Here is a 26,518-nt window from a genome sequence, read left to right as displayed (position 1 = left end):
GTCCAGTTTTCTTCATGTACTCTGGACAAAGCAACATATCACAACAGATTCAATACAGAAACAGATGAAAAAATCCAGCTGCTTCTATTAAACCAGACATTACAAAATTAGCGAACTTTCTTTGTGAACCAATGTCACTCTTCTGACTCACTTTTTTTGTTGTTGTTTGGAAAATACAAGTTATTCCTCATAATATCATATTACATATGTTAGCATGTGATGACTTTGTTATTTTTAAAAGCATTAAAATTAAAAAAAAATTTCTCAGTTTTAGTCTCTAATATGGTAAATATTGATACCTGTGTTCCACGTAAAAAAGAGCTCTTTGGGGGATCGCCCTGGTGGTCCAGTAGGTAAGACTTCACGTTCCCATTGCAGGGGGCCTGGGTCCTATCCCTGGTCAGGGAACTAGATCCCGCATGCATGCTGCAACTAAGAGTTCTCATGCCACAACTAAGAAGCCTGCGTGCCGCAACAAAGATCCCGCGTGCCTCAACTAAGACCTGGCGCAGCCAAAATACATAAGTAAAATAAATAATATAAAAAAAAAAGAGCTCTTCGGAATTCTGAATAATTTTGGAGAATGTAATGGTGTCCTGGGACCAGGAAGTTTGAGAACTGTTGTATTAAAAGCACTGCCTTATATATGGCAGATGCCTATGCACACTTACTTGTTAAATGAATGAGTGACTGACGGCTGGGCTTCAGTTGCTTCTAGGATGTGGACTCTGTGGCTGGAATTGCAGGGAGGGGGCAGGCACCTTAGGCAGTGGTCGGGGATACCGCTGGAAGGTGGGGCTGCCAGGGTCTAGGAGTAGCAGCTCCCATTTAAGCAGTATTGATCCTCCTGGCCACACCAGTGGGGCGGACTGGGCCTCAGGCAGGGAGGTCTGGGGGTGAGAACGATGGTAGCTCTGTGTCCTGGGGTCTTCAGGAGGCTCACCATATCTTGTTTCCCTTGGTGCTGGTAGGCAGGAATTATTCAAATAGTCCTCTCCTGTGAGAGGAACCCAGCAGAATGTATTTCTAGGGATCTCTGGCTGTTAACCCACTGGGTGTGAGCACAACGGCCAGAAACCTGTAGCCTTAGGCAGACAGATCAACCTCTAGGTGCCTCTCGTGGCTCTGCCCTGAGCAATCATGGGACCTCCAGCAAGTCAATTTTCAGCTGGCTGACTCAGCCACAAGGTGAGGGTGGGATGAAATGTTTGCACAGTGTCTGGCATATACAGGGTGCACAATATATTAGTCGGTCCATTAGCAATGTCGTTAATAATAATAAAGGGTAAGCTGGGAGGATTGGGGTTAAGGAGGAAGGGTCCTATGGGAGTTCCTCCTGGCCCCTGACTAGTGACAGTTGAAGCTTGGTACAGACCAAGTGTTCTCCACCTTGGCACTATTGACACTTCGTCCTGAATAATTCACTGCTGTGGGGCTGTTCTGTCCATTGTAGGATGTTTAGCAGCGTCCCTGGCTTCTACCCCCATATGCCAACAGCACTCTCTCCCCAGTCGTGGCAACCAAAATCTCCCCTGGGGGGCAGTTTGGAAAACCATCCTACAAGGTATAGATACTCAACCTTTCAGGGCTCTACTGTGGGATGCTTGCCTCCTTGCAATGCCCCAGGCGGATGTCCCACCAGCCTCATGCACACAGATCTTGGCTGACTCCCTGCAGAAGAAATTCTGCCAAGACATTCTCTCAAAGGAACAAGAGGCCTCCTGACTCTGATCCTTTCCCTTGAAGAACCTTCCTGCTAATAGTGGCCACTTCCCTCAGCTTTTGGACAAACCAGGACCCTGGGAAAGCAGTAGCTGACCAGCACAGGATTTGTTGAGGGAAATGTGGACGATACTCAGCAACCCCCGGGGAGGCCATCCTGCCTTTTATCCTTCACCTCGGCTCTAATGGCTTCCAACCCCCAAGTCTCTACTGAAACATCGACTGGGCCAGTCAGTAGCAGAATGGATAAACCAAGGGTGGTATATTCATACGACGGAATGCTACAGTGAACAGAATGATGAGTCACACCTCATGCAAATGCATGGTTGAATCTCACCAACATCATGTTTAGTGAAAGAAGACAGAAGCAAAAGAGCATATACTGTATGTGTCCATTATCGAAAAGCTTCCCCCAAAAGCAAAATAATCTATGTTAAGGCTCAAGAGGTGTGCAAGGGAGGTTTCTGGGATGCTGGCTCAGATTGTGAAAATTCATTGAGCACTTACGATATAGGCACTTTTTAAGATATATATTATACTTCAGTAAAAAATTAACAAAAACAACATTCTGGGCCAAAGGGCAGGAAAGGCCCTTTACCAATATCCCTGTGAACACGGAATAAAAATCATCAGCAATTCTGCCCGATGGCTCTAAATTATTATTATCATTTTTGGACTCAGCTTGATAAGTGAGATGATGTATGCAAAATAATTAACCTTGTGGTTGACACACAAATTGCTCAGTGAATGGTAATAATTAATACTGCTAATAAGTTATTAACTGACCTAGTATACAAAATAATAATTAAACGTAAAGAACAGCCTTTTTTCTTAAAGGAGAAAAAAATGTTCTGGAATTTTCAGGCAATCTTTGGGTAGTAATTTCCTAATTCTTTTCGGAGCTCCCTCCAAGCAGTCTTTGAGGAAAGAAAAATCTAAGCCTCTACCTTAGAGTTTCTAGGTCCTGACAAGTAACCAGCACAAAAACAAAGTCCCAAAGGCCAGTGTCATTTGCCCAAAGTGTTCAGTTCACTTCATATCCATCGTTTATTGATCCAATGCACTGTTTAGCCAGGAACCTGGAATCCACCTACCTGATCAAGCATTTGGATCTCTTTGGGCATCAACCTAGTGTGTGAATTTACAGACCAAACAGGTGTGACTGCTGTTGAATTCCTCAGTCTCAGAGTAAAACTCTGGCAGAAAAAGTGAAGTCTAGAAAATGTGCAATGATAGCTCTGTTTTCAACCTGACTGGAAAGAGGATTCTACAAATTCCTGTCTTCTGAGAAAGCCAGCAATTAGACAACCCTCAGCAAGATGAAGCATTTCATTGCAAGCTGTTCTCCTCAACTGCAAATTAGATGCCAAATTAACTCTCAGGAAGATCTGAAACTCCTTCAGATTATTTGCCACCAGAGAAGTCTTATCCTGACTATTTCTTAATAGGATATGCGAGAGACTTCATTGCTAGTTGCAAGCACTTTGAGAAGACTTCTACTCCCAGAGTGGCTTCCTAAACTTTCAGTTCTGCCTACAAACAGCTACACGTCCTTGTGACCTTCGATGCCACTAACAGAACACCTCGTATGCTGTGAAGCAAGTTCTGTTCCACATAGCCAAGAACACTTGGATTCATTGTGACGTACATTTAAAAAAGAAAATCCATGCCCATTTCCGGAGAAAAGGCAGGCTCTTACCTAGTCCCAGGCTTTGTCCATGGGCACTTGATTGGATAAAGATGCACAAAACCAAGAAAATAGAGACACACAGGGAATTTTCCATTTCTCCTGTCTCACCCGGACCGAGGTCTTCTTGCTAATTTCTGAAGCTAAAGAGAGCAGATTGCCTATTGATACTTTGTTAGAGAAGACTGCCCATTAATAATTAACCTTTTAAACATGTTTTCTAGTGTTCAGACACTTTCCTTCCTACACTGAACCCAAATCTAACTCTATCTCATACAAAAAAAAGGTTGATTTACAAAAGTATTTTTTACCCTGATACATTTTGAAAATAAAATATCTTGTCATGTACTCTTACCTTCTTGGGCCAAGGTCACAGTTCTAAATTAATCAATTTAAAGTTAATGTGTTGTGTTTGGAAGTACTGTCAAAGGTCAGGAGTAGGTGACTCCCACATGGTTGCCTAAGTCTCTCTCTGGCAGTATGCAAAGGGGATGCAGGCTCCTGGCAGTGGTATTTCAAATTGCAGGCTAAACCCCAAGAGAAAGGAAAGGACTCTGCTATGTGGAGAGCCCCAGGTGGTCTGTTTTCTATTGAGTTTAGCAAAATTGCTGGTGCCTGTGGTCAAAGAGTGATGGGCGACATTTCTATAGCTGAAAGGGGCAGAAAACCTCTATCCTCAGTCTAAGAAGGAGCTGATGGAGGAGCAAAGATGCAGAACTGGATGCCTTTGCTGGGGGCCCCATTGAAAGATGGCCCTAGAGTAAACACACTCTTTCCTCCTCTGTGTTAATGGATGCTCTAACTGGGTAGACGACTGAGAAGTAAGGCCACTTGGCAAAACCAGACAGGGGAAATTCAGGTGTGGCTCTTGTAATATTCCTTGGGTTTCTAGTTTTATTTAAACTTTATTCATTTTTCAAACTTTTAAAAAATATCTATTATATTCCAGGCACTGCTCTAGGTACTTGAGATATGCAAGTGAAGAGAACAGACGAAGATTCCAGTCCTTGTGGAGCTTATGTACCACAGGAGATGGGAGGAGTCAGATAACAGGCAATAGACATAATAAATAAGAGATTTATGTAGATTGGTAGAATGTAATCAGAGCTATGGGAAAAGGAAAAGTATGGCTGAGTTAAGGGGGTTGGGGAAGGTAGTGATTTTAAATAGAATGGTCAAGGTGAGCCTTGTTGGGAAGCTGAACTTTGAGCAAGGGTTTGAGGAAGTTGCCCCTGTGGACATGTTGAGGAGAGCATCAGGTAGCCAGAACAGCCAGTGCAAAGGCCCTGAGGTAGGAGCATGCCTGGAATGTCCCAGGAACAGCAAGGAGGCCAGTGATTAGGGACTTTGGCTTTTACAGTATGAGACATGGGGAACCATTCTGAGCAGAAGAGTGATATGATTTGTATAATATTTGTAAAAGATCATTTTAGTTTCTAAGACTAGGAGCAAATTATTAGCAAACAAGGGTGCAAGTGGGTAGATCTGCTAAGAGGCTATTACAGTGATCCAGCAAGAGGTGATGGTGCCTTGGTTCAGCACAGTAACAGTGGAATTGGGGACTGATGGATGGGTGGTGGATATATTTTGAAGGTAGATACAACAGGATTTCCTGACTACTGGGATGCAGAGAAAGAGAGGAGTTGAAGATGACTTCAAGGACTTTGGCTTGAGCAAGTGGGACAATGGTGTTGCTAGCAGCTGAGATAGGAAAGGATGTGAGTGGAGCAGGTTTGGTGATGGAAAATCAAAAATTCAGTTTTGCCCAGGTGGAGTCTGAGATGCCTCTTAGACATCCAAGGGGAAATGTTGGGTAGGCAGTTAGATAACTTGGTGATCATTGCCCAGATGAAACGAACTGATAGGACCTTCTGAAACCACCGGCAGTTTGGACAGACTGATCCTAGGCCAAAGCTTAACTCTGTAGTGTCTTGTGGCTGCACCAGCTTCCAGAGGACTATACCTTGGAGACCATCTAGTCAAATGCATGATTTCTGAGCAGAGGTTTCTGTGCTGGCTTCTTGGCTGGCTCCATCCTACCTGCATAGTTAAGCAGGATCTGAAGGTTCCACTTCTTATTTCCCAGAAAGCTGGAACCTAAAACCAGCTGACTATCTACCTGGCTCCTCTCCCCTGGGCCCACCTCATCTCTTATCCTTTGGGTACTGCCAGGTACCAACTCCACCCCTGGCCTCACTCTACAGATTAACTCACCAAGAAACCAGTGAATCCAAGTGCCTCTGGGATCCTGGGTCTATTATCAACTAGCTGGCAAAATGTTACTTAACCTTAATGAGTTCCATCTCCTCACCTGTAAAATAAGAGAACATGGGCGGGGGATAATACTTTGAGGTATCAACAATATATTTCTCCCAACCTCTTCCCTCACCCTCTCCCTTCCACTTAAGAAGAGTAAAGCAGAGAGAAGACTATAAACCTTTTGTCTTCCTGAAACTTAGGACCTAGAGTAAGTGAATTCTAACCAACAATGGCAAGTAAAAGGCTAAAAATGTTTCAAAGGGATGTGAAGGGAGAAAGAGTACCCCTACCATCCCAGCACTAGAAAGAGAGTGTCTTGGGCTTTCTAAGTGGGTGGGGAGAGAGGGAGATTTGTCTATGAGGGCAGAGGGGACAGTCCCTTGTTTCCAGAAAGTGGTAAGAACCCAAAGAAAAAATGGCTGTGAGTGTGTCAGCAGGGGGACAAAAGATGTCCCTGTGCCTGCCATGCGGTGTGAGTAGCAGTAAGCCTCCGGTGCCAACAGGTCATGAAGATGGGGAGGAGTGGCCCCTTAGTGGTCACCTATGTGGACTGATGTCAGATGATCAGGTGCTTACCCCTAACCCCATTTCTGGGTATTGTGTCAGATCCAGAAGTGTGGGTGGGGCGGGGTAAGAAAGAATCTAGGAGGGCCTAAATAATAGGAGTTTGGAGTCATAACTCAGGTGGGTTACAGAAAATAAAGGTATTTCTTCCACATCAGAATTTGCGGACTGAGATTCACACTTCTACAAACACAGGTATATCATTAGTATTACGGATTTATATGTGAAGTGCCCAGCCAAGTGCCTGGTTCATGGTAGAAGTTCAGTAAATTACAGTGACTTATTTTGAGGCAGTATGCTTAGTGGTCAAGAGTCCAGGCTTTGGAATCAGACAGATCTAAGTTAAGGTCCCTGGCCTATCACTTCCTAACTGGGTGACCTGGGGCAAGTCATTAGTGTTCTGAGCTTTAGATTTTTCCATCTGTGTAGTGGGACTAAGTATATCTACCTGATGAGATTAAAGGAGATAATGTAAAGAGGTAAGTCCTTAGCAATCCTGCCAAGCAGGAAATAATAAATGGCAGCTATTCTTACCATTTTTATTGTTTTTAATTCATGTAGGGGGTCCAGGAGGTAGATAACAGCACGATCACAGGATTAAAATTTAGTGGAAAATTAAAAGGGGAGGAAAACAGAAGGGTCTGGATCAGTGGTTCCAAAATCTGATTGAGGGTTGGAATCAGAGTCAGCCTGAGAGTTCAGGAAAAGAATTATAGGCTCTTCCCATGACCAAGTGAATGAGAACTTCCAGGGCTGGAGCCTGGACAACCTTAATTTTAAACAAACTCTTCAGATTATTCTTGGTCACCCAAAGTTTGAGAACCATTTCCTCAGAGTGGTGCTTGAGACATCTGTTGGGGCACAAGAAGAAAATAATAGATCTTTCTGATTTTTCTTGTGTCACCTGCTCTAGGCTGAATGTTTGTGTCCCCCACAAATTAGTATATGAAACCTAGCCCCCAGGGTGATGGTAAATGGATAGGGCATTTGGTAGGTGATGAGATCATGATGGCAGAGGCCTCATGAATGGGATCAGTGTCCATATGAAATGAACCCCAGACAGTTCCCTAGCCCCTTCCTCCATGTGACGTTACAATGAGAATATGGCCATCTGTGAGGCCTTCATCAGACACCAAATCTGCTGGTGCCTTGATCTTGGACTTCCCAGCCTCCAGAACCGTGAGAAATAAATTTCTGTTGTTTGTAAGCCACCCAGTCTATGGTATTCTATTATAGCCTCCCAAACCAATGAAGATATCACCTTTGAAAATTTTGTGTATATATAATGCTTATAATATATTTATACTGTATCACTTGTATACAGTACTATGTATTAGTGCTATATACTTTATAAACAGGTAAATGTCCATGTATTTTGGAGGGGCACTCAAAATTTTTTTCAAACTGACAAAAGTGCTTCATTAAAAATGTGTGAAGGCTCTGCCTTAGAGGGATGCAATGGCCCCCAGGCCTTTGGGACCTGATTATAAGGTAGTTGATCCCATCAATACATTGGAATCAGTAGATCCATCAGTGGGATCTTTAGTCATTTCCACACCCCAGAAAGCCCAGCAGGTGATGGAGGACACTTCATTTCCCATGGCCTGATCCCACGGAGCCTGAAGCCTCCAGCGAGTTAGCAGCATTGTGCACAGTGGTAGGGCCCAGTGCTTTCTCTTGTCTGCAATCCTCAATCTAAAATAATAATGGTCTTACAGTTAGATCCCTAAAAATTGCCCTGTACTTGCTTCCTTTTCATTTGAAGAGCTTCTTGAAGAAATAGAGATTTCAAGAGGCTGGACTTTAATGACCTGAACGTAACCTTTCCTTTTAGTGTAATGGCGATAAGAAAGTTAATCAGAAGAAAAAATATTTTACATAGATAAAGAGAGCAAGAGGAGGGAGAAGGCGTGGGATCAAGGTGAAAATCTCTGATGATGGGAGACACAGGGCTTTATATTCCAAATCAGATTTTCTTGCTTTCATCATCAGAAACTGGGGATACCTGAGAATTGTAGCCTCTTGGCAGAATTCCGAGGAAAGAATAATTGAAACAGTACGTTTTGGATTGGTACTATTATTTCCCTCATTTTACAGTTGAGATTTAAGAGATTAAGAACTAGAACAAAACCATATTTTATCAGTAAAAGGCTGAGGGAGAGGAAATCAAGGCCACCTGAATCCAGGGTCAGTTTTCTAAACCATATGCTGTCAATCCCTGGCTTTCCTCAGGCCTGCACTGAGCTTTCTTTCCTCATTCTTATTCCACTGCCAAGATGAAATTTATAAAGTTTGTAGGATCACGTCATTGGAAAATGACTACCCTCTCCTACACCTGCTTGGGGCCAGGCTGCCACCAGGAAAATGACCAAGCTTTAATGGGGCACAGATCGATCTGTGTGGACATTCTTGTACTACATGGGAATGAAACTGAGCAGGACCCTGTGGGGCTCCTGGACATGAAAGCCTTTCTGTGTCCCCCATTCCTTGTTTGTAGGGAACAGACTCCAGCTTCCATGACCTTCCCTGAGTTGCAAAGGGCAGATTCAAACAGTTGCTAATCAGGGAAGGGAGGGGATGCCGAGACAAGGGAGGAGCCGTCAAGAAACAATAGTGCAGCCTTGGGGGCAGGTCATGGTTCTGCCTCAGGGATACACATAACAATATCTTTAAGTTCTTTATAGAACTAACCCCCCCTCCCATTCTTCATTCCAGAGAAGACCACCTGAGAGGCCAGATTAAAGGAACCAGAGAAGTTCATCAAGAGATTATCTGAGACCAGATTAAGGAGTGCAGGCCCCTCACACACCCTAATTTATCAGCAACCTCGCACTTGAACTATTGCTATAAAACTCCTCACCAAAACCTCCCGGGTGGGGGACACACAGTTTTCAAGGGCAGGAGCCTGCTGCGACCACCTTTGCTTGCCAAAGCAATGAAGCTATTCTTTTCTACTTTACCCCAAACTCTGTCTCCGAGATTCGATTCAGCACTGGTGCACAGAGGCCGCGTTTTTGGCAACAAAAACAAGTAGGGACACTTCTTTGAGCTGGCTTGGAACATGTCCTTATTTGAAAAGGGGTTGGCCTGGAGTCTAACCTTTTCCTTATCTGTTTCCTTATCTGTTTTTTAAGACAAGTAAACAAATGAAAGGTGAACACAAGATTGCAGATGATGTTTTAGATTATCTGAAAGAATGTTTCAAGCATTTCAAGCAGGTATTTATTCATCCAAGATCATCATGCCTGAATCGATTAACCTTTTCAGATTAACCTCTGCATGGGGTCTGCCTCTGACTAGTTGTGTGACCTTGTGTAAATAATGTAACCGCTCTTTGCCTCAGTTTTCTCATCTGTAAAATGGAAGTGAGGACGAAATGTTATTACATGGAATGTGCTTGGCACAATCAGAGCTCATTTGATTTTTGTAACAAATGAGACAAAAATTAGTTCCTCCATTTTACAAGTGAGAAAACTGAGACTCTGAGATTCCTTGTCTGAGGCCACATGTCTAATTCTAAGGACTTCTGGGTCCCTGTAAACTCTGATACTCTCTCATTCCCAGAGTCTAAAGTGAAGAGCTAGGGAGCAAAGAGATGAGAACTCCTTTTACACTTATTTTTATGTTTCCTGATCTGTGCTGGCCCTTTTATTCTCCCCATCAGAATTACAGCTGCCGGTTTGTGGAACAATGAAAGAACAAACAAACAAAACCAGAGCTATCTTTTTTGTGACTGGATACTCTGGAACCAATAATGCATTTTATGAGTTTAGTAGTTCCAGTAGAATGGAAAAGCTTTTTCCTCTGTTTGCATTATGCTTGGAAGCAAAAAGAAGTAAAGATTTAAGTTGGTTTTGAACAGCTAGACAGACACAGACCATTGCTGGCTCCTTCAAGTTTGACAAGGGTCTTCTCCTCTGTGGGTAAGAGGGTGGGCATAGTAGACTCTGTGCTAGCATCCTACAGCTGCTTCGGGTGTTGGTTGGGCTTGATGAGGGGTGCTCATGCTGGGCTCCTAAGGGAGACCAACCAAGCTATGAACTGAATTGGCTGATTGCAGTAAACCAAGGGCACAGTTTGGGAAGGTGAGCCATTAGCACGGCAGCTCTCTTTCTCTGGGTCCCAGTGCTTCTGACAATGGGATAGCCAGAGGCACTGTCCTTATTCCCAGTATCAGGCAGGACTGGGGCATCACTTAGATCGAAGTGGCCGAAGACTCTCTACAGCAGCTGGTGTTTGCTCCATGTCACACAGTCATTTCACAAAAGCTTTCTGAGCTCAGCAAATGAAGTCCTTGGCTACAAGAAATCAGGAACAGTTCCCAGAGATATGCTTCAAGTGCTGCCAGTGACTCATCACTTTTCCACAGGGTTTCTTACTGTCATGATTAGTCATCAATTCCTAGGCAGGCCTAGAAGTCAGGGGTTAACAGTTCAGGTGCCAACTCCCAAAGATACCAGACTCTATGAGATCTCACTGAAACTTCAGGAACAACCCTATAATGATGCATGTATGATTATTCCCTTTATACAGAGAGGAAAACTGAGGCTTAGGGAGGTTACTGAGTTGCCCAAATCCACACTCTAGTAAGTGGTGGAATGAAATCTGAAATTATGTTTGTCTTACTCCAAAGCACACACAACAAAAGGTAGTTTTGCCAAGGTTGTAGGAATTGGCTATGAGCTCTTCATGTATCTAAGATTTAAAAAAATGATTTTGTGGGCTTCCCTGGTGGCGTAGTGGTTGAGAGTCCACCTGCTGATCCAGGGGACATGGGTTCGTGCCCCGGTCCAGGAAGATCCCACATGCCGCGGAGCGGCTGGGCCCGTGAGCCATGGCCGCTAAGCCTGCACGTCCGGAGCCTGTGCTCCGCACGAGAGAGGCCACAACAGTGAGAGGCCCGCGTACCACAAAAAAAAAAAAAAAGAAAAAGGGAATTGTGCTCTTGCACTGCAGATAGACATAGAGCATGTGTTTATTATTGTTATTTTATTTTTTAAAATTTTATTTATTTAATAAATTTATTTATTTATTTATTTTTGGCTGCATCGGGTCTTTGTTGCTGCATGCAGGCTTTCTCTAGTTGTGGCAAGCGGGGCTACTCTTTGTTGCGGTGTGCGGGCTTCTCATTGCAGTGGCTTCTCTTGTTGCGGAGCACGGGCTCTAGAGCACAGGCTCAGTAGTTGTGGCACACGGGATTAGTTGCTCCGTGGCATGTGGGATTTTCCCAGACCAGGGATCGAACCCCTCTGTCCCCTACATTGGCAGGCAGATTCTTAACCACTGTGCCAACAGGGAAGCCCCTATTATTATTATTTTAAAAACAAATGTTCTCAAGCCGTTTCTCAGCTATTTAATGGAGATAGCTTGAAACAGCCCATGAAACATAGCAGAAGACAGATGTAATGGAGACATTATGGTTGAAATATATAATTTATACAAAGATTAATTGTCCCCAATCAACAGTAAAAAAGACCAGCCAAGATGAGGGGACTGGAACCTTTGCCCAGGAAGCTTTGGCATGGACAGAACAGTGTGCTTGATAGGAAATTGTCAGGGTGAGACTGCTACAAAAGACCTAATTTATACACCATCAATAGTCATCCAGTTACTCTTGAAACCATTTGGGTTAGGTCATGCCTAAGGGTCCTCCAGAATGCAACAACGAGATACTCTGACATGCTTTGATAATTCTGTTAAGACATAATTTTTTTAAAAAAAGGTAAAATCACGACTCTCATTCAGATATAAAACTGAACATATGGTAAGTATTTAACTCATTAATGAGGAAGCTGTTCAGGGTGTTATAACTAGTTCAAAGGAGAAGATAAAACCTCCACAAATTTATATGGATAAAGGGATGTTGAAATGAATGGGCAAGTGGAAGCACATTTAGCTTCCAGGGAAGTCAACCAAACTTCTACAGGACAGCACAGAACCTGCATTTTGCACTTGTGTTAGTTATCTACAATGTACACAGTTGTAAAATGCCTCTAGAATCAGATAACCTAGGAAGGCTGTGCTGGGTGTGGGCAGTGCATAGTTTTCTATTGAAGCACAAAATTTCCCTTGTCATTCCTGTTGTTAAGAAATGATAAAGGAATTATTTAGCTGTAGAATTTTAAGATAACAGGTTATATATAACTGTTTCTTTTGGAGGAAAAGACTGTCTCTTGATATTTGTCTCTTGAGTGGAGGCTTTATGATAGCAGAGAATTTGCATTTCCTTGCTGGCTTCTCTGTTTTTAGACCCATTAGCAAGCAAATTATTTAAAATCTTTGGGCCTCAGTTTCCCTACTCTAAAAGAGGGACAGTACTATTATTAACTTCATAGGATTTGGGGGAAGAATGAGAATAATCCGTGAAGGGTGCTTAGCACAGTGCCTGCTATCCTTATTTTTACTGATTACAGTCTTTCATCATGCTTTTTATTTCTCCTATACATACATGTTCCCTCCCTTCTCTTTTTCTACCCATTTAACTGACTATAATAAAGAACAGATTTATAGTGTTTTTGAAAAAATAATATAGATAGGGTCTATGCTTCCTGGTCTTGATTTTGAAATTGACTCCCTAAGTTGTTATGCATTCCTTTGTATTAAAAAAATAAAGCACTCTCCAAAACATATTTGTTTTCTGAATACTTCCCATCATCAGTTTTAGAACAGCTAACCCTGAATTTAAATTGAAAAATGTGGCTCCTTTTCTCAGGTTAATGGCCAGAGAAAGCAGGCTCTAGAGTGGGAAAGGCCCACAGAGGGGTCCTTCCAGGGGTGCTAGGGACAGGACCCGCCGCCTGGAGAGGTCACTCTCGGGAGTCAGGACTGGGAAGTCACTGGTGAGTCTATCCCCGTCTGACTCCTTAGACCCCAGGGGTCACAACCAAGGGCCAGAGGGTCTGAAGCAGGCACAGGAAAGAACTGACCACAAAGGTCTGCCCACGGCAGGTAGTGCAAACCTGCCTTTGGGAAGTTTTTTTCCTTTGGGTTGGGTGGAGTGGGTGAATATTTTCAAACGCGAGGAGGAATTCCTGGAGGTCTCTGGGTCAGGATACCTGTGTGGATTTGACCCCATTGTCACCAGCGAAGCCCATTAACAATTCCCGGGAAATAGAAATAGAATCTGGGTGATAAAGTCTAACCTTTTTTTTTTTTTTTTTTCCTTTTCCTTTATGCTTGGTCTAGTTGCATTTGCTCAGAGGTGGTCGCGCGCACAGGCTTTGTACCCGGCCCTTCAGACCCGAATTCTTGGTGTGAAATGGCTATGCCCGGCACCTCAGCTCCGGAGCGTGCGCAGAAGCGCTGCACGCGCCACTGCAATTCAAGATGGCGGTGGGGGCGGGCCGTGCGCAGAGACGCTGCGCCGGGAACGTGAGCAGCGCGCCCAGGGCCCGCCCCTGGGTAGCTTCATCCCCTCCCTACTGAGGAGATCTCTAGAAAGCAGTCCACCTCACGGCCTGTCCGGGAGAGTGCCGACTCTACGGAGCGAATGCTCACCTCTCCGTTTTGTGACGGAAAGATAAAGCTTTCCTTTGCTTCTGAACCAAAGTCGGTCTCGTTCCTGGCTCAAATGACACCTGGCAGGAGAACGCTTGTTGGGGCCCAGCTGGAAAGGCCCAGCGCCATCAGCCCCAATTTCAGTTCTCCTACCTTGAGAAAGTGCCAGATTATTCAGGTGAGGCCCACAGGCACCCTCCCCTTTCCTTAGCAGCCTGAGTTTTGCAGGGAAGAAGGCATTTGAGTAAGTGCTTTGCTCTGAGTGAACCAGGATGGGGAAGGAGCTTTTATCTCTAGGCAAAGTTCAGGGAAAGGAGAACAAAAATATTGCTGTGTCTAGGCTTCCTTTAAATGTATGGTAACTGGAGTGATACCCTGGAGAGAGCTGTTTTTCACTCCACAGTTCCACTCCGATCACGTAATCTGACTGTCAGGCTGAGCGGGGGCGGGGGCGGGCGGTGGAATCCTGGGAGAAAGAACCATCATTTTGATGCCTCAGGAAACAGCGACGATTAGATCTCAGCGGTCAACCGGTGTGTAATTGGGATTTTGGGGCTGGGAGAACACAGTCAGATTTACACAGGGCTCCTTGCCTCTGGGCATTCTTTTTTTCTGCTATCATATCATCTCTGGAGCAAAACTGCTTGTTTTAGCTCTTGATAGAAAAGTAACTTCCCTTTTCCATTTTTCACAGGCAATGTGTAAACAATGAAGAAAGTGATAGGCTGTCAATATGTGTAGCAGTACCTACTTTTGGCCATACTTGGTGCCATGGAGAGAGACAGTAGAGTAGAAGAGCTGAGTTTGAGTCCAGTTCTACACTGTTGTGACGCTTCTACAATGGGGATAATGAAACCTGTGATTCCAACCTCACAAGGCCATGAGAATGAAGAATGGTAAATAACCAAACATTCTGAAGCAATAAAAGAACCCACATGAAGGAGAGACCCCAGGCTGGGATGTCAAGTGGGTGAGTGTGTTTGTGGAACACAGAGATTTCAGGAGACTTGGGGGCCCAAGCAGTTCTGCTTCCTGACCTAAGAGCAGGACACCCCTCGTCGCCACAGGGGCCCAAGGCAGCTGCCAGCCACCAGCAGAGGGAAAGGTCTAGCTCCTAGCTGGTCGAGGCTCTCCTAGAAGGCATAGAGGGAGTGCTAAAGTGCCCACCTTAAGTGGTTTATAGGTGTCGGGGAGGAAGAAATTTTCCTCTACCATTCTATGTTCTTCTGACTGGTCTAAGAATTAAATCGACAGGAGACAGATTAACAGGAGAAAAAGTAAACAAAAGTTTAATAACATGGGAGAGACCCAGGAAAACTGAGTAACTTGCCAAAATGGCCAAAGCCCTCCCCTTAAATACCATCTTCAGCTAAAGACACAAGAGGATGTTGGGGATAGTGGTTTGGGACTTAAAAGGAGAGGAACGCAATTCACGTGAAGATGGAAAAGCAAATGTTTGTTAAACAATCATTTGCTGGACCACACAGAAACAATGGGACACAGAGTGGACTCTGATCTCTAGGCCCTGCTGTGTTTTTCCTACCACACTTACCCCATATTCTTTGCAGAGATCTCTGGTGATAGCTCTGTTCTGGAAACAGGCCCTCTGTCTAAATTCTTTTAGGTAGTTAGGGAGAAGTTCACAGTTTCTTCCTGAGTCTTTTGGGCTTTAATTATTTTCATCTCAAAATAATCTGCCTGTCAAAGAGACCTTTTGGGGTGGCAAATTTTGGCTCCCCTACATGGGCTTCAGCAAGGAAACCAAAATATGAATGGGCTACCTCACAAAAATAATACCTGCAGACTTAGGAAGTAGGGGTCAAGGGCAGCTGAGATCTAGTGGGAAGCAGGAGAGCTGAGAGCTATTGCAATGAGGGAATTCCTGGGGACCTCACCCTTACTCGCAAGTGGATAAAGCCTGGGAATTTTAGTTATTAACGTGGTAAGGAATTAATATTACGATGAAGCTTGCTTTAGGTGTCTCTCTGACTCTCTTTGCTGGCCCTTCCTGTCTTTGCTGCCCACTGCCCCCAAACTGAGTTCAGAGCCTTTGAACTGCCTTCAACCTCCCCCCTCCCCCCAGGAAAATTGCTGCTTGGTTTTGCTTTCTCCCTGGAGACCCAGGAGGAGAGAGGCCTCGGTACACAAGTGAGATCCTCCAAACAATGCATGTGGATATTAAAGAGAAGGTGTCAAAGGGCTGAGCCCTGGGAGTTTCAACACTTGGAAGTTGGGAAAGTGAGGAGGCACTTTTCTGCTTTTGCCAAATTATTTCTTAAGAACAAGTTCTTAATGATAATGAGACAGGCTGGGACCTGGGACCCTTTGCTGCAAGTGCTGCAGTGCTTGCACCTGGACACACCTCTCCTCGAGCAACAGAATGCAAAGAAACTATAACGGACTAAAAATAACTCTGTGCATGCGCAGTTGGGGCAAATTCTGGACAAAAGATACAAAAAGACCAGACAACCCAACTGCCACTTCTGAAGAGCCAGGGGCAAAAGCAGGGTACTACACATGCCCCCTGCACTCAACACCACCAGAGCCTGGGCAAAACATCTAAGCCATCCCTCCAGTCCGACCCCTGGATACACCCCTACCCTCACCCCATATAAGGAACCAGCTTGCCCCCCACCCCCTCAGGGAGCAAGCAAGGGAACCTATTACTTGTTTTTGCTCCCTCCTGCTACAGCAGGAGCCCCAGTAAAGACTTGCCTGAATTTCTTGTCTGGCCTCTAATCAATTTCTATGGATTGGGGAAGGCCAAGAACTGTGGTTGGTATCAGTAACATTTCTGGTTGAAGGGTGGGAACAGTACTGCTATAAATGAATGTATGAGTCAATTTCTGGGCAACTTCACCATCATTGAATATTAGCATTCAACCTTTTTGTTTTGTTTTGTTTCTTTTAGAATATGTAAATCGTCATTTTCAGACTGCTTTCACTTACGTTGCTTTGATTTCTGGTGAGCATTAACATTTACCCACTGTTTGTCTACTAACTGTATTTCCCTTATGGGAATGGTCCCGTCTTTTACCTGTTTATCTTTGGAAATCTTGACATTTATCTTACAAATTTGAATTAGCTATTTTTGATAGATCTTAATTCCTTGTAATGTTTGATAAAAATATTTTCCCTTTTAAAAAAATATCTTTTGTAATGCTGATTTTTATAGTGCAATCATTTAAATAGCCTCAAAGCTGATAAAGTTAAAATTCCCCCAGACAGGTGATAACCCTTTTTTTTCAATTTTCTGCAAGTTCTTCCATAATTAGATTTTATATTTAAATCTTTAATCAAACAAAGCTTATTTTGGCGAATGTTTTATTTTTAATAACTTTCTCTATTATAAAATCAAAAACACGGCAAAAAAGATCAGTAATTTCACCATCCAGAGATAACCACTGTTGACATTTTTGTATAGATACCTCTAAATTATGTTTCCTGTTCATATATTTGTTTTTCAAAAAATACCTGCTAACATACTTTACAAACTCTTTAATAACCTGTCTTAACAACATATTAATGACATATTTCAGTGGCATTAAATATTCTTTTAAAATATTGTTTGAAACAGCTGTGGTGCATTGTATTCTATAGATGTGCCATAATTGGCTTCATTCCCTACTGTTTTTTATTAACTCTCATGTATCTAAGATATCACTATTATTAACAGCGCTGGTATAAACATACTTAAGCATAAATCTTGGTCCCCATTTTTGATCACTTCCTTTGCTTAAATTTCTTAAAGTGGAATTGCTGAGGTAAAGTTATAAATATATGTACATATTTTTTTTACCTTTTCGTATATACTGCTATGTTAAGTAAATGTATATCATCTTAAGTCCTCATCAACAGTGAATGGGTGTGCCAACCCTTCCCCCTTGTTAATATTAGCTATTAACATTTTTGAAATTTCATGCTCAATTGATAAGCCAAAATGGTATGTGTATGTTTTAATTTTTTTTACTAGTGAGTTAAAGTTGAATTTGCCATCACCTCCATTTTTATTGGATATTTTCTTTCTTTCTGAATTACCTGTTAATGATGTTTATGTATTTTATACAGTAGTTTATATATTTTTATGTATTTTAAAATTGAGGTGCTCATTAAACACTTTAGTAATTTCAAGTACACAGCATAATGAATATTTGTGAATATCACCTTGCTACACAGATCCACCAAATCCTAATATTTTGCTGTATATGCTTCCTATTTTTGTTAAGAAATATACCTGTATACCTCTGTTCCTCTACCCTAACCTAATTTCATTTTCTCCTCCTCAGAGGCAACTCCATCCTGAGTTGGTGCCTGTGAGTTTCATCTTTGTTTATGTTTGCAACATAGGTATGTAGCTATAAATATATAGCATATTTTGTATAAATTATTATACTCATCTATCTGCAATTTGTTTTTTCATTCAACATTATATTTTTGAGATTACTTCTGTTGATAAAACTGCTATAAATGGCCCCATTGTATATCACAGTTTTTTCATTCTGTTGTTGGATATTTGTGTGGTTTATTTTTTGTGTGTTTGTTTTTTGCTATTAAAAACAATGTTGCAACACACTTCCATCTTCCACAAGTGAACTTCTAGAGTTTACCCCTAGAAGTGAAATTCCTGGCTTGTGAGATATGTATCTCTTCAGTGTTGCTAGATGTTGATGGTTTATTCTTAAAAATGGTTATACCAATGAATACATCATCAACAAAATGTGAATGTTTCTCCAATTTTTCCACATCATCACCAGCACTTGACAGTGCTGGCTTATTTCATTCTCACCAGTTTGATGGATGTAAAATGGTATCTCATTGATTTAATTTTCATCTTTCTGATTACTGGTAAGGTTGAACATATTTTTATATGTGCTGTTGGTCATTCAGATTTCCTCTGCTATCCACTGCTTGCTCGTATCTTTTGCCCACCTTTTTATTAGTTCATAAGTGTTTTTCAGTAAGAAAAATATCTTCTCCCAGTTTGCATTGTCTTTTCACATTTCTTATGATGTCTTTTGTTGAACAGAATTTAAAATTTTCATGTAGTCAGATTCATCAGTCTTTTCCTTCAGGAACATCCTGTAGGGGAGGTAAAATTTTACCTTTATACTCTTAGGGTTTTTTAGCAGGGTCTGAGAATTAAACTGATATAAGACAGACTAACAAGAGAAAAGCGTACAAATTTATCTAAGTGTTACATGACATGGGAGCCCTCAAAAGACCCAAAGAAACGGTGAAACTTACAAGCTTTTATACTGGGTTGAACGAAGAGAGGCAACTGTGGAAAAGTAAATTATGAAGAGAGGTTAAAGGAAGATAAAAATTATTTTAACAGGGTCTGTTGGTAAAGAATTCTCTTGGCTTTGATTCCCCATTGGAAAATGTTTTGTTTCTTCTGTTACTGGGAAGGCATCTTCCATATGGGAATTTTTATCTCCTGTTTTAGGAGGAAAAGGAGAGATAAGAATGCCCTTCTCACATCTGATGTTTTTCAAGTGCCTGTAACTCAAAATAATCCTTCTGCCAAAGTGGCATATTTTGGGATAGTGTATTCTGTCACCCTCCAATCCTTTGTGTCTTCATTTCTTCAATTTTTCTTTTAAATCTCACCAAAAAAAGAAGCAATTATTTTATAAAAGGGATTCTGCGATTTGCCATAATCTTTCACATTCCTAGAATTTACCTTTATTGGTCACCATGTGCTCTTGTTACAGCTGCATTCTCTAAGTTCAGTTAAAAATGATTTTTCTGCCTGTGTTCATTGGGTCTGACATGGTGAAGTGATTGGTGAAAGTTAGCAGATAGATGATATGCACAAGCCATTCCTACCTTGCATGCCCTTAGTAGATGCTGCTAATTGACTGCATTAGTTTCTTCATTTATGTGTATTCCCATGTATTCATTTATTCACTTATCCAACAACTATTTTTGGAAAATCTGCTATGTGCCTGAGTCTGCTTCTAACTTTTTCAAACCAGTTGTATTGGAATTGGTACTTGTGCATGTTTACCGTACTAAGCCTATGTGTTTATGCGTGTGTGTACGTGTGTGGTATGTTTTACAGATCTGTGGATGAGGATGATAATTATCTCTTAGAATGAATTGAGTATCAGGTCTTGTTTCTCTGTAATTTGGAACTGACTACATAGTATGGGAAAATCTGTTTGTTGAATTCATAGAAATATTATTCAGTGTATTTGTTTAGGTCATACTTTTTTTGGTGGATGAGGTATTTCTTTAATAACTTTCTCAATTTCCTTCTCCATCATTATTTTCATGTTTTTGTATCTTGTTTTGCCAATTTTATATTGCCCATTTGACTAAACATTTCAAATTGATTATAATAAATTGTGCATTGCAATAATTTATAAACATATATATATATATATATATATTTTTTTTTGCGGTATGTGGGGCTCTCATTGTTGTGGCCTCTCCCGTTGCGGAGCACAGGCTCCGGACCTGCAGGCTCAGCGGCCATGGCTTACGGGCCTAGCCGCTCCACGGCATGTGGGATCTTCCCAGACCGGGGCACGAACCCGTGCCCCCTGCATCGTCAGGCGGACACTCAACCACTGCACCACCAGGGAAGCCCAATAATTTATATTTTAAAATCCTTTATATCAGTTGTTAAATCACCAGTCTTCTTTTTAAGTTTGTTGATTAATACTTTTTATTTATTATTTTTACAAGGGTTTTAATCTATCTTATTACTATTTTCAGAGAATGAGCATTTAAATTTATTATTGCTACCAATTTTCTATTTTCTAGCTTATTTCTATCCTTCATCTTTATTCTTTTCTTTGTTTTCTCTTATGTTGACACTCTTCATAAGATTTTAAATCAAGTGCTTAGTTCACTTATTTCTTATTTCTAAAATAAGAGCACATAGATCTATATCTTTGCCTCTGAGTCTTGATTTGTTCATACCCCCGTCATTTTTAATAGGTGGTATTTTCAATTTTATAATATTTCAGAAATTATTATCATGTCCTTAATATTCTGCTTGACCCTGTTGCTTAGGAGAATTTTTGTTGCTGTTGTTAGAAGTTGTCAGCCATTTGTTTTTATCGTAAATTTTTGTTTGTATTTAATTTTAAACTTGCAGAAATGTTAAAAACTAGATTCACCTTTAGCCAGATTCACCATTTGTTTGTTTCTATTGTTCTCTGATTGCTTTATAATTCATTCTCCATATATGAATTTTTTTTTGAACCATTTGAGAATAAGTTGCAGATGTACATACATACCTAAATACTTCAATGTATATTTCCTGGGAGAGACATTTTCTCTTATAAAACTTAGGAAATTTAACAGTTAAGAACATTGGAAAATTTCATATTGATACTATACAATTTTCTAATTCCATAGTCCATATTCAAATTGTCAGTTATCACAATATTGTTTTATATATATACTATAGTTAGAGTATGTATACTATATATACTATAAATTATGTATAACAAATAGAAATAAATTTATATAATCTATATTTAAATTTATAATTAATTTATATTTAAATTTATATTTTATTTATTGTATATAATATATATTTTATATATATATAGAGAGAGGGTGAGCGAGAAATTGAGAGTATTCTAGAATTTACCATACTGAAGATGACAGTGGCAACAGCTGAAATATCTGAATGTTTACAGAAACTACTACAGATAGGGCACTCAGTATATTAGTATTTATTTTCTTCTTGTACCATGATCTAAAGAAGTTCATATTTATTTTCATATTTACTATTGTTTTATTATGAACTTACTATATATTCAGAGTAGAAAAATAACACAAAATAACAATAATCACCCCAAATTTCAGAGCCTAGAGACAACCATTGTTAGTACTTAGATGTATATTTTCTAGATTTGTGCTTTCAATCAACAAGATTTCTGTGGACTTTTTGCTAGTTACTTAATGATTCTGTTAGGAGGCTGCCAGTTTCCTTATCTGTAAAATTATGTTAATAAGAGTACCAACTTCACAGAGTTGTTGTGAAGAGTAAATAAGATCAAGAACGCTCAGGAATAGAAGTATATTAAAGCATATTAAATTATTATATGTAGAAGGTAGTTGTCATTATCTGCTATTATAGACATCATGCCTTGCTTTGAAACTTGAAAATATCATTCAAAGCAAGTTTCTTGGCAATATCATATAAAGCAAGTTCTTAAAACAAAGATCTATGTTCAAAATGGGGGTAATCAGCTCCATCCTTTTCTCTAACGATGTCTCAAACTTCTCTCTGAGATAATGGGAATAACTTACAATAAAATGGCTGAGAAGCAGTGGTCCAGGGCCCCTGAAGTGTTCCCAGGTTTCAGTTCAACTGTCCGTCGCTGCTTCTGGCTGCACTGTGGAGTTTTACAACTTGACTTAAGTTCAGCCCTGTCAGAAATCACTGCCTTGCTTTCCATTTAATTAAGCAAGCGTTTAGGTTGTACAAATAAGTTATTTGCTCCCATAATGGGTATTGAAGATGCAGGCTTAGCTGGCCTGGCTCTTCTCATCAGGGGGGGAAAACTGAAACTAAGGAAAACAAACGAAACAATGGTGGGTTTTCTACTTCCTGGATTGTGTAACTTGTACTACATCCAATGAAAGCCATCTGGTGGGCACCCAGGCATGAGGACTGATTCTCAGCCTGTGGTTCTCCTTCTAGCCGTCCTCCAGCCCCTGCACAACTGGAACCTCTGTATCAGTTACAGCTGCTAGGAATTGAAACTGAATTCTTACTCACTTTTGCTCCCAAGGACCAAAGAGGGACAGAGAGGAAAGCTAAGAAAGTCTGAGGTTTAAACTACAGCCCATTTTTAACTTTCCAAAATGGTCTTGGTATTTTTGGATCCAGATAACCTTAAATCAGACAATGCTGTATTACCATATTGAGGAATAAATATCCTATAATATTATAATCTGATAAACTCCAGAATAACTTGATTTATTTTTAGTTGCAGGAGCTTCTGATGGCTTCTCTTTGATCAGTCAGAGGGAGATATGGGTTCATTTCCCACCTCATGCAATAGAGCAGTTTTCTTAAACTTCTCTGATAATAATAATCATTTCATCTCTTGTTAAACATTATGTTTCCAAGTCTCTCCCTGGAGATTCTGATTCAGTGCATCTGGGATGGGGCATCAGATTTGTGTTCTTAACGTGAGAAAAGCTTGGGAAAAATCGGAGTAGAGGGAATAGTCTGTTTTTAGAATCAGACAGCTGGGGGCTGAAATCCTGGGTCTTTCACTTACTAGTTATGTGGCCTTGCACATATTACTTAACCTTCCATAACCTCATTTGAAAAAAGTGGAGATAAAAACATCTACCTCAAAGAGTTGTTGAGAGGATTAAAGGGACTAAAGCCTTTTATAGCATCTACTTTTCTGAGGCTGCTAAATCATTTCCACTTGGGTTAATTTGAAGATTATCTGTGAACTTATTTAGCACACAGGCATAATGGTTTGATTTTTTTTTTTTTATCTTTTCCATTTGTTCAGCAGATGCTTGTAAAGCTTTTATTTATTTATTTATTTTTTGGCCACACCACATGTCTTGCAGGATCTCAGTTCCCTGACGAGGGATTGAACCCGGGACATGGCAGTGAAAGCCCGGAATCCTAACCACTAAACCACCAGGGAACTGCCTGTAAAGCTTTAATTGTGTGCAAGAAACTGGGGTTCTCAGAACCCACTAAGCACTTCCCTGATGGTATGTATGGCGTGTCCCCATGGCCCACCCCAGGCTTTTGAAGGGACTGCCCAAATTTCTTGTGTGTGTGATTCTCTGGGGCAGGCTTCTAATTATTCAGGGGACTCCCTGAGTTTAGGAGTGTAATTGTCTTATCCTCCAATTGTACTAGAAATTCCAGTTTTCTTGAATCCAATCAAATATATGTATATATATTTTTTCCCTCTGTAGTTGAGGCAATTCCCCCCCTCCAGCTTCATTGAATTATTATTGATATATGTATGTTTAAGGTATACAATGTGATGATTAGAGACACGTATACCTTGCAAAACGATGACCACAATAAGGTTAGTTAACATCTCCATCCCTTGACATAGTTATGTTATATATTTTTTACTTGTGTGGTGATAATATTTAAGATCTACTTTCTTAAAAACTTTCAATATATAATATAGTATTGTTGATTATAGTCACCATGCTGTGCATTAGATCCCTAGACCTTATTTATCCTTTAGTGGGGAGTTTTGTACGCTTTGACCAACATCTAAAAATGTGGGATGCTTCACAAATTTGCATGTCATCCTTGAGCAGGGGCCATGCTAATCTTCTCTGTATCGTTACAATTTTAATATGTATGCTGTTGAATCGAACACCATGTACATATATTTTTTCTTCAACAGAAAATATACATTTAAATTATTCCATTTGTTTCTTACACAGAATATGTTCTAGGTGCTTTGCATTATGCAATTTTCCCTTCCTGGCCAGAAAAACCTTTGTACTTTTTTTCTCCCATTCTAAAAGCAAAAAATCCAATGGATTTCTAGAGAATATATTTATACTTCCTTTATAGTTAGCCTTGCTTCCAAAGAATTTAAGGCACTTTTAAAAGATACAAACAATGCAAGATTTCTCCATAGTGACTGTATCAATTTACATTGCCACCAACAGTGCAAGAGGGTTCCCTTTTCTCAACACCCTCTCCAGCATTTATTGTTTCTAGATTTTTTGATGATGGTCATTCTGACTGGTGTGAGGTGATAACCTCACTGTAGTTTTGATTTACGTTTCTCTAATGATTAGTGATGTTGAGCATCCTTTCATGTGTTTGTTGGCAATCATATCTTCTTTGGAGAAATGTCTGTTTAGGTCTTCTGCCCATTTCTGGATTGGGTTGTTTGTTTTTTTTTGATATTGAGCTGCATGAGCTGCTTGTATATTTTGGAGATTAATCCTTTGTCAGTTGCTTCCTTTGCAAATACTTTCTCCCATTCTGAGCATTGTCTTTTCATCTTGTTTATGGTTTCCTTTACTGTGCAAAAGCTTTTAAGTTTCATTAGGTCCCATTTGTTTATTTTTGTTTTTATTTCCCTTTCTCTAGGAGGTGGGTCAAAAAGGATCTTGCTGTGATTTATGACATGGAGTGTTCTGCCTGTGTTTTCCTCTAAGAATTTTATAGTGTCTGGCCTTACATTTAGGTCTTTAATCCATTTTTGAGTTTATTTTTGTGTATGGTGTTAGGGAGTGTTCTAATTTCATTCTTTTACCTGTAGCTGTGCAGTTTTCCCAGCACCACTTATTGAAGAGGCTGTCTTTTCTCCATTGTATATTCTTGCCTCCTTTATCAAAAATAAGGTGACCATATGTGCGTGGACTTATCTCTTGGCTTTCTATCCTGTTCCATTGATCTTTATTTCTGTTTTTGTGCCAGTACCATACTGTCTTGATTACTGTAGCTTTGTAGTATAGTCTGAAGTCCAGGAGCCTGATTCCTCCAGCTCTGTTTTTCTTTCTCAAGATTGCTTTGGCTATTCGAGGTCTTTTGTGTTTCCATACAAATTGTGAAATTTTTTGATCTAGTTCTGTGAAAAATGCCATTGGTAGTTTGATAGGGATTGCACTGAATCTTTAGATTGCTTTGGATAGTGTAGTCGTTTTCACAATGTTGATTCTTCGAATCCAAGAATATGGTATATCTCTCCATCTGTTTGTATCATCTTTAATTTCTTTCATCAGTGTCTTATAGTTTTCTGCATACAGGTCTTTTGTCTCCTTTAGTAGGAGACAAAATCCTAGGTATTTTATTCTTTTTGATGCAATGGTAAATGGGAGTTTTTCCTTAATTTCTCTTTCAGATTTTTCATCATTAGTGTATAGGAATGCCAGAGATTTCTGTGCATTAATTTTGTATCCTGCTACTTTACCAAATTCATTGATTAGCTCTAGTAGTTTTCTGGTAGTATCTTTAGGATTCTCTATGTATAGTATCATGTCATCTGCACACAGTGACAGTTTTATTTCTTCTCTTCCGATTTGGATTCCTTTTATTTCTTTTTCATCTCTGCTGTAAGCCCTGCACACTGTTTTAACTTTTCCACTATCCCAAGAGTTCATGTCCTAATCAACCTTAGGGTCGCTAAGAACCTACAGAAGAGTCATGAAGTACCATGGAAACTATGTGCTCTCCAATATTCCAGCCAAATACAAAATGAATCAGGGAATAAGGAAACCTCCTGCTGTGGAGTTGATGATAGCTAGGTGGAAGAGCTGGGCCAAGGATCAGCCAATCCCCTGGTCCGGAAGCCATAACCATGGCAACACTAGTGATGGATGCTCTACTCCTACCAGAAATGACACCCTTAAGAGGCACCAGGAAAGAGAGGAGCCTGTCATATTTCTGGGCTAGGCTCTTGGTAAGGGAAGTTTATGTAATTTTTATGCAGAATCACTGGGAAAAAATAAACAGCCTCTTTCACATTAACCTTGCAAATCCAAATCTACATAGTAAAGGAAAATATCCAGACACACAGCCTGGCTGAGGCCAGGTGTGAGTCTCTTGTATAGGAAACCTGTAGCCTGCTGCAGATTTGCCTTTTATTCTCTTTACTTTATAGTGACAGTGCTGGGCAGAACTTTCAACAAGAAAAGGCCAGAGGAGGATAGTTGCTTTTGAAGCCACCATTCTTGTCTGCCTCATTCATTTCAAACAGGGGTACTTCTCACAGAGATGAAGGCCTGTGTACAAACAACAATGCCCATTGCACTCTCTTGCCACCAGCTGTGATGTGGTGTCTTTTGAATTCTGCACAGAAGCTTCCT

General features: G+C 40.7%; 1 protein-coding gene and 1 non-coding gene across 2 annotated transcripts in view; both read right to left on the bottom strand.

The window, feature by feature from the left end:
- LIPC (lipase C, hepatic type) overlaps positions 1-22,211 on the bottom strand; it is a 170,696-nt gene extending 148,485 nt beyond the window's left edge. Inside the window, exons 1-3 of the mRNA XM_060169397.1 lie at positions 22,004-22,211; positions 5,624-5,720; positions 3,422-3,552 (exon numbers count right to left, since the gene is read on the bottom strand). Of these exons, the coding sequence (XP_060025380.1) occupies positions 3,422-3,506 (85 nt within the window). The 5' untranslated portion in view covers positions 3,507-3,552; positions 5,624-5,720; positions 22,004-22,211. The remainder of the gene's footprint in view (positions 1-3,421; positions 3,553-5,623; positions 5,721-22,003) is intronic.
- Positions 22,212-23,965: 1,754 nt separating this feature from the next.
- On the bottom strand, positions 23,966-24,072 carry LOC132506418 (U6 spliceosomal RNA). The gene has a single exon (XR_009535831.1). It is a non-coding gene; the product is annotated as a U6 spliceosomal RNA (small nuclear RNA).
- Between the last annotated feature and the right edge of the window lie 2,446 nt (positions 24,073-26,518).

This window comes from Lagenorhynchus albirostris, chromosome 1 (assembly GCF_949774975.1).
Source record: "Lagenorhynchus albirostris chromosome 1, mLagAlb1.1, whole genome shotgun sequence".
Lineage (NCBI taxonomy): Eukaryota > Metazoa > Chordata > Mammalia > Artiodactyla > Delphinidae > Lagenorhynchus > Lagenorhynchus albirostris.
Note: the sequence above shows the minus strand (reverse complement) of the source record. Positions and strands in the feature narration are given on the sequence as shown.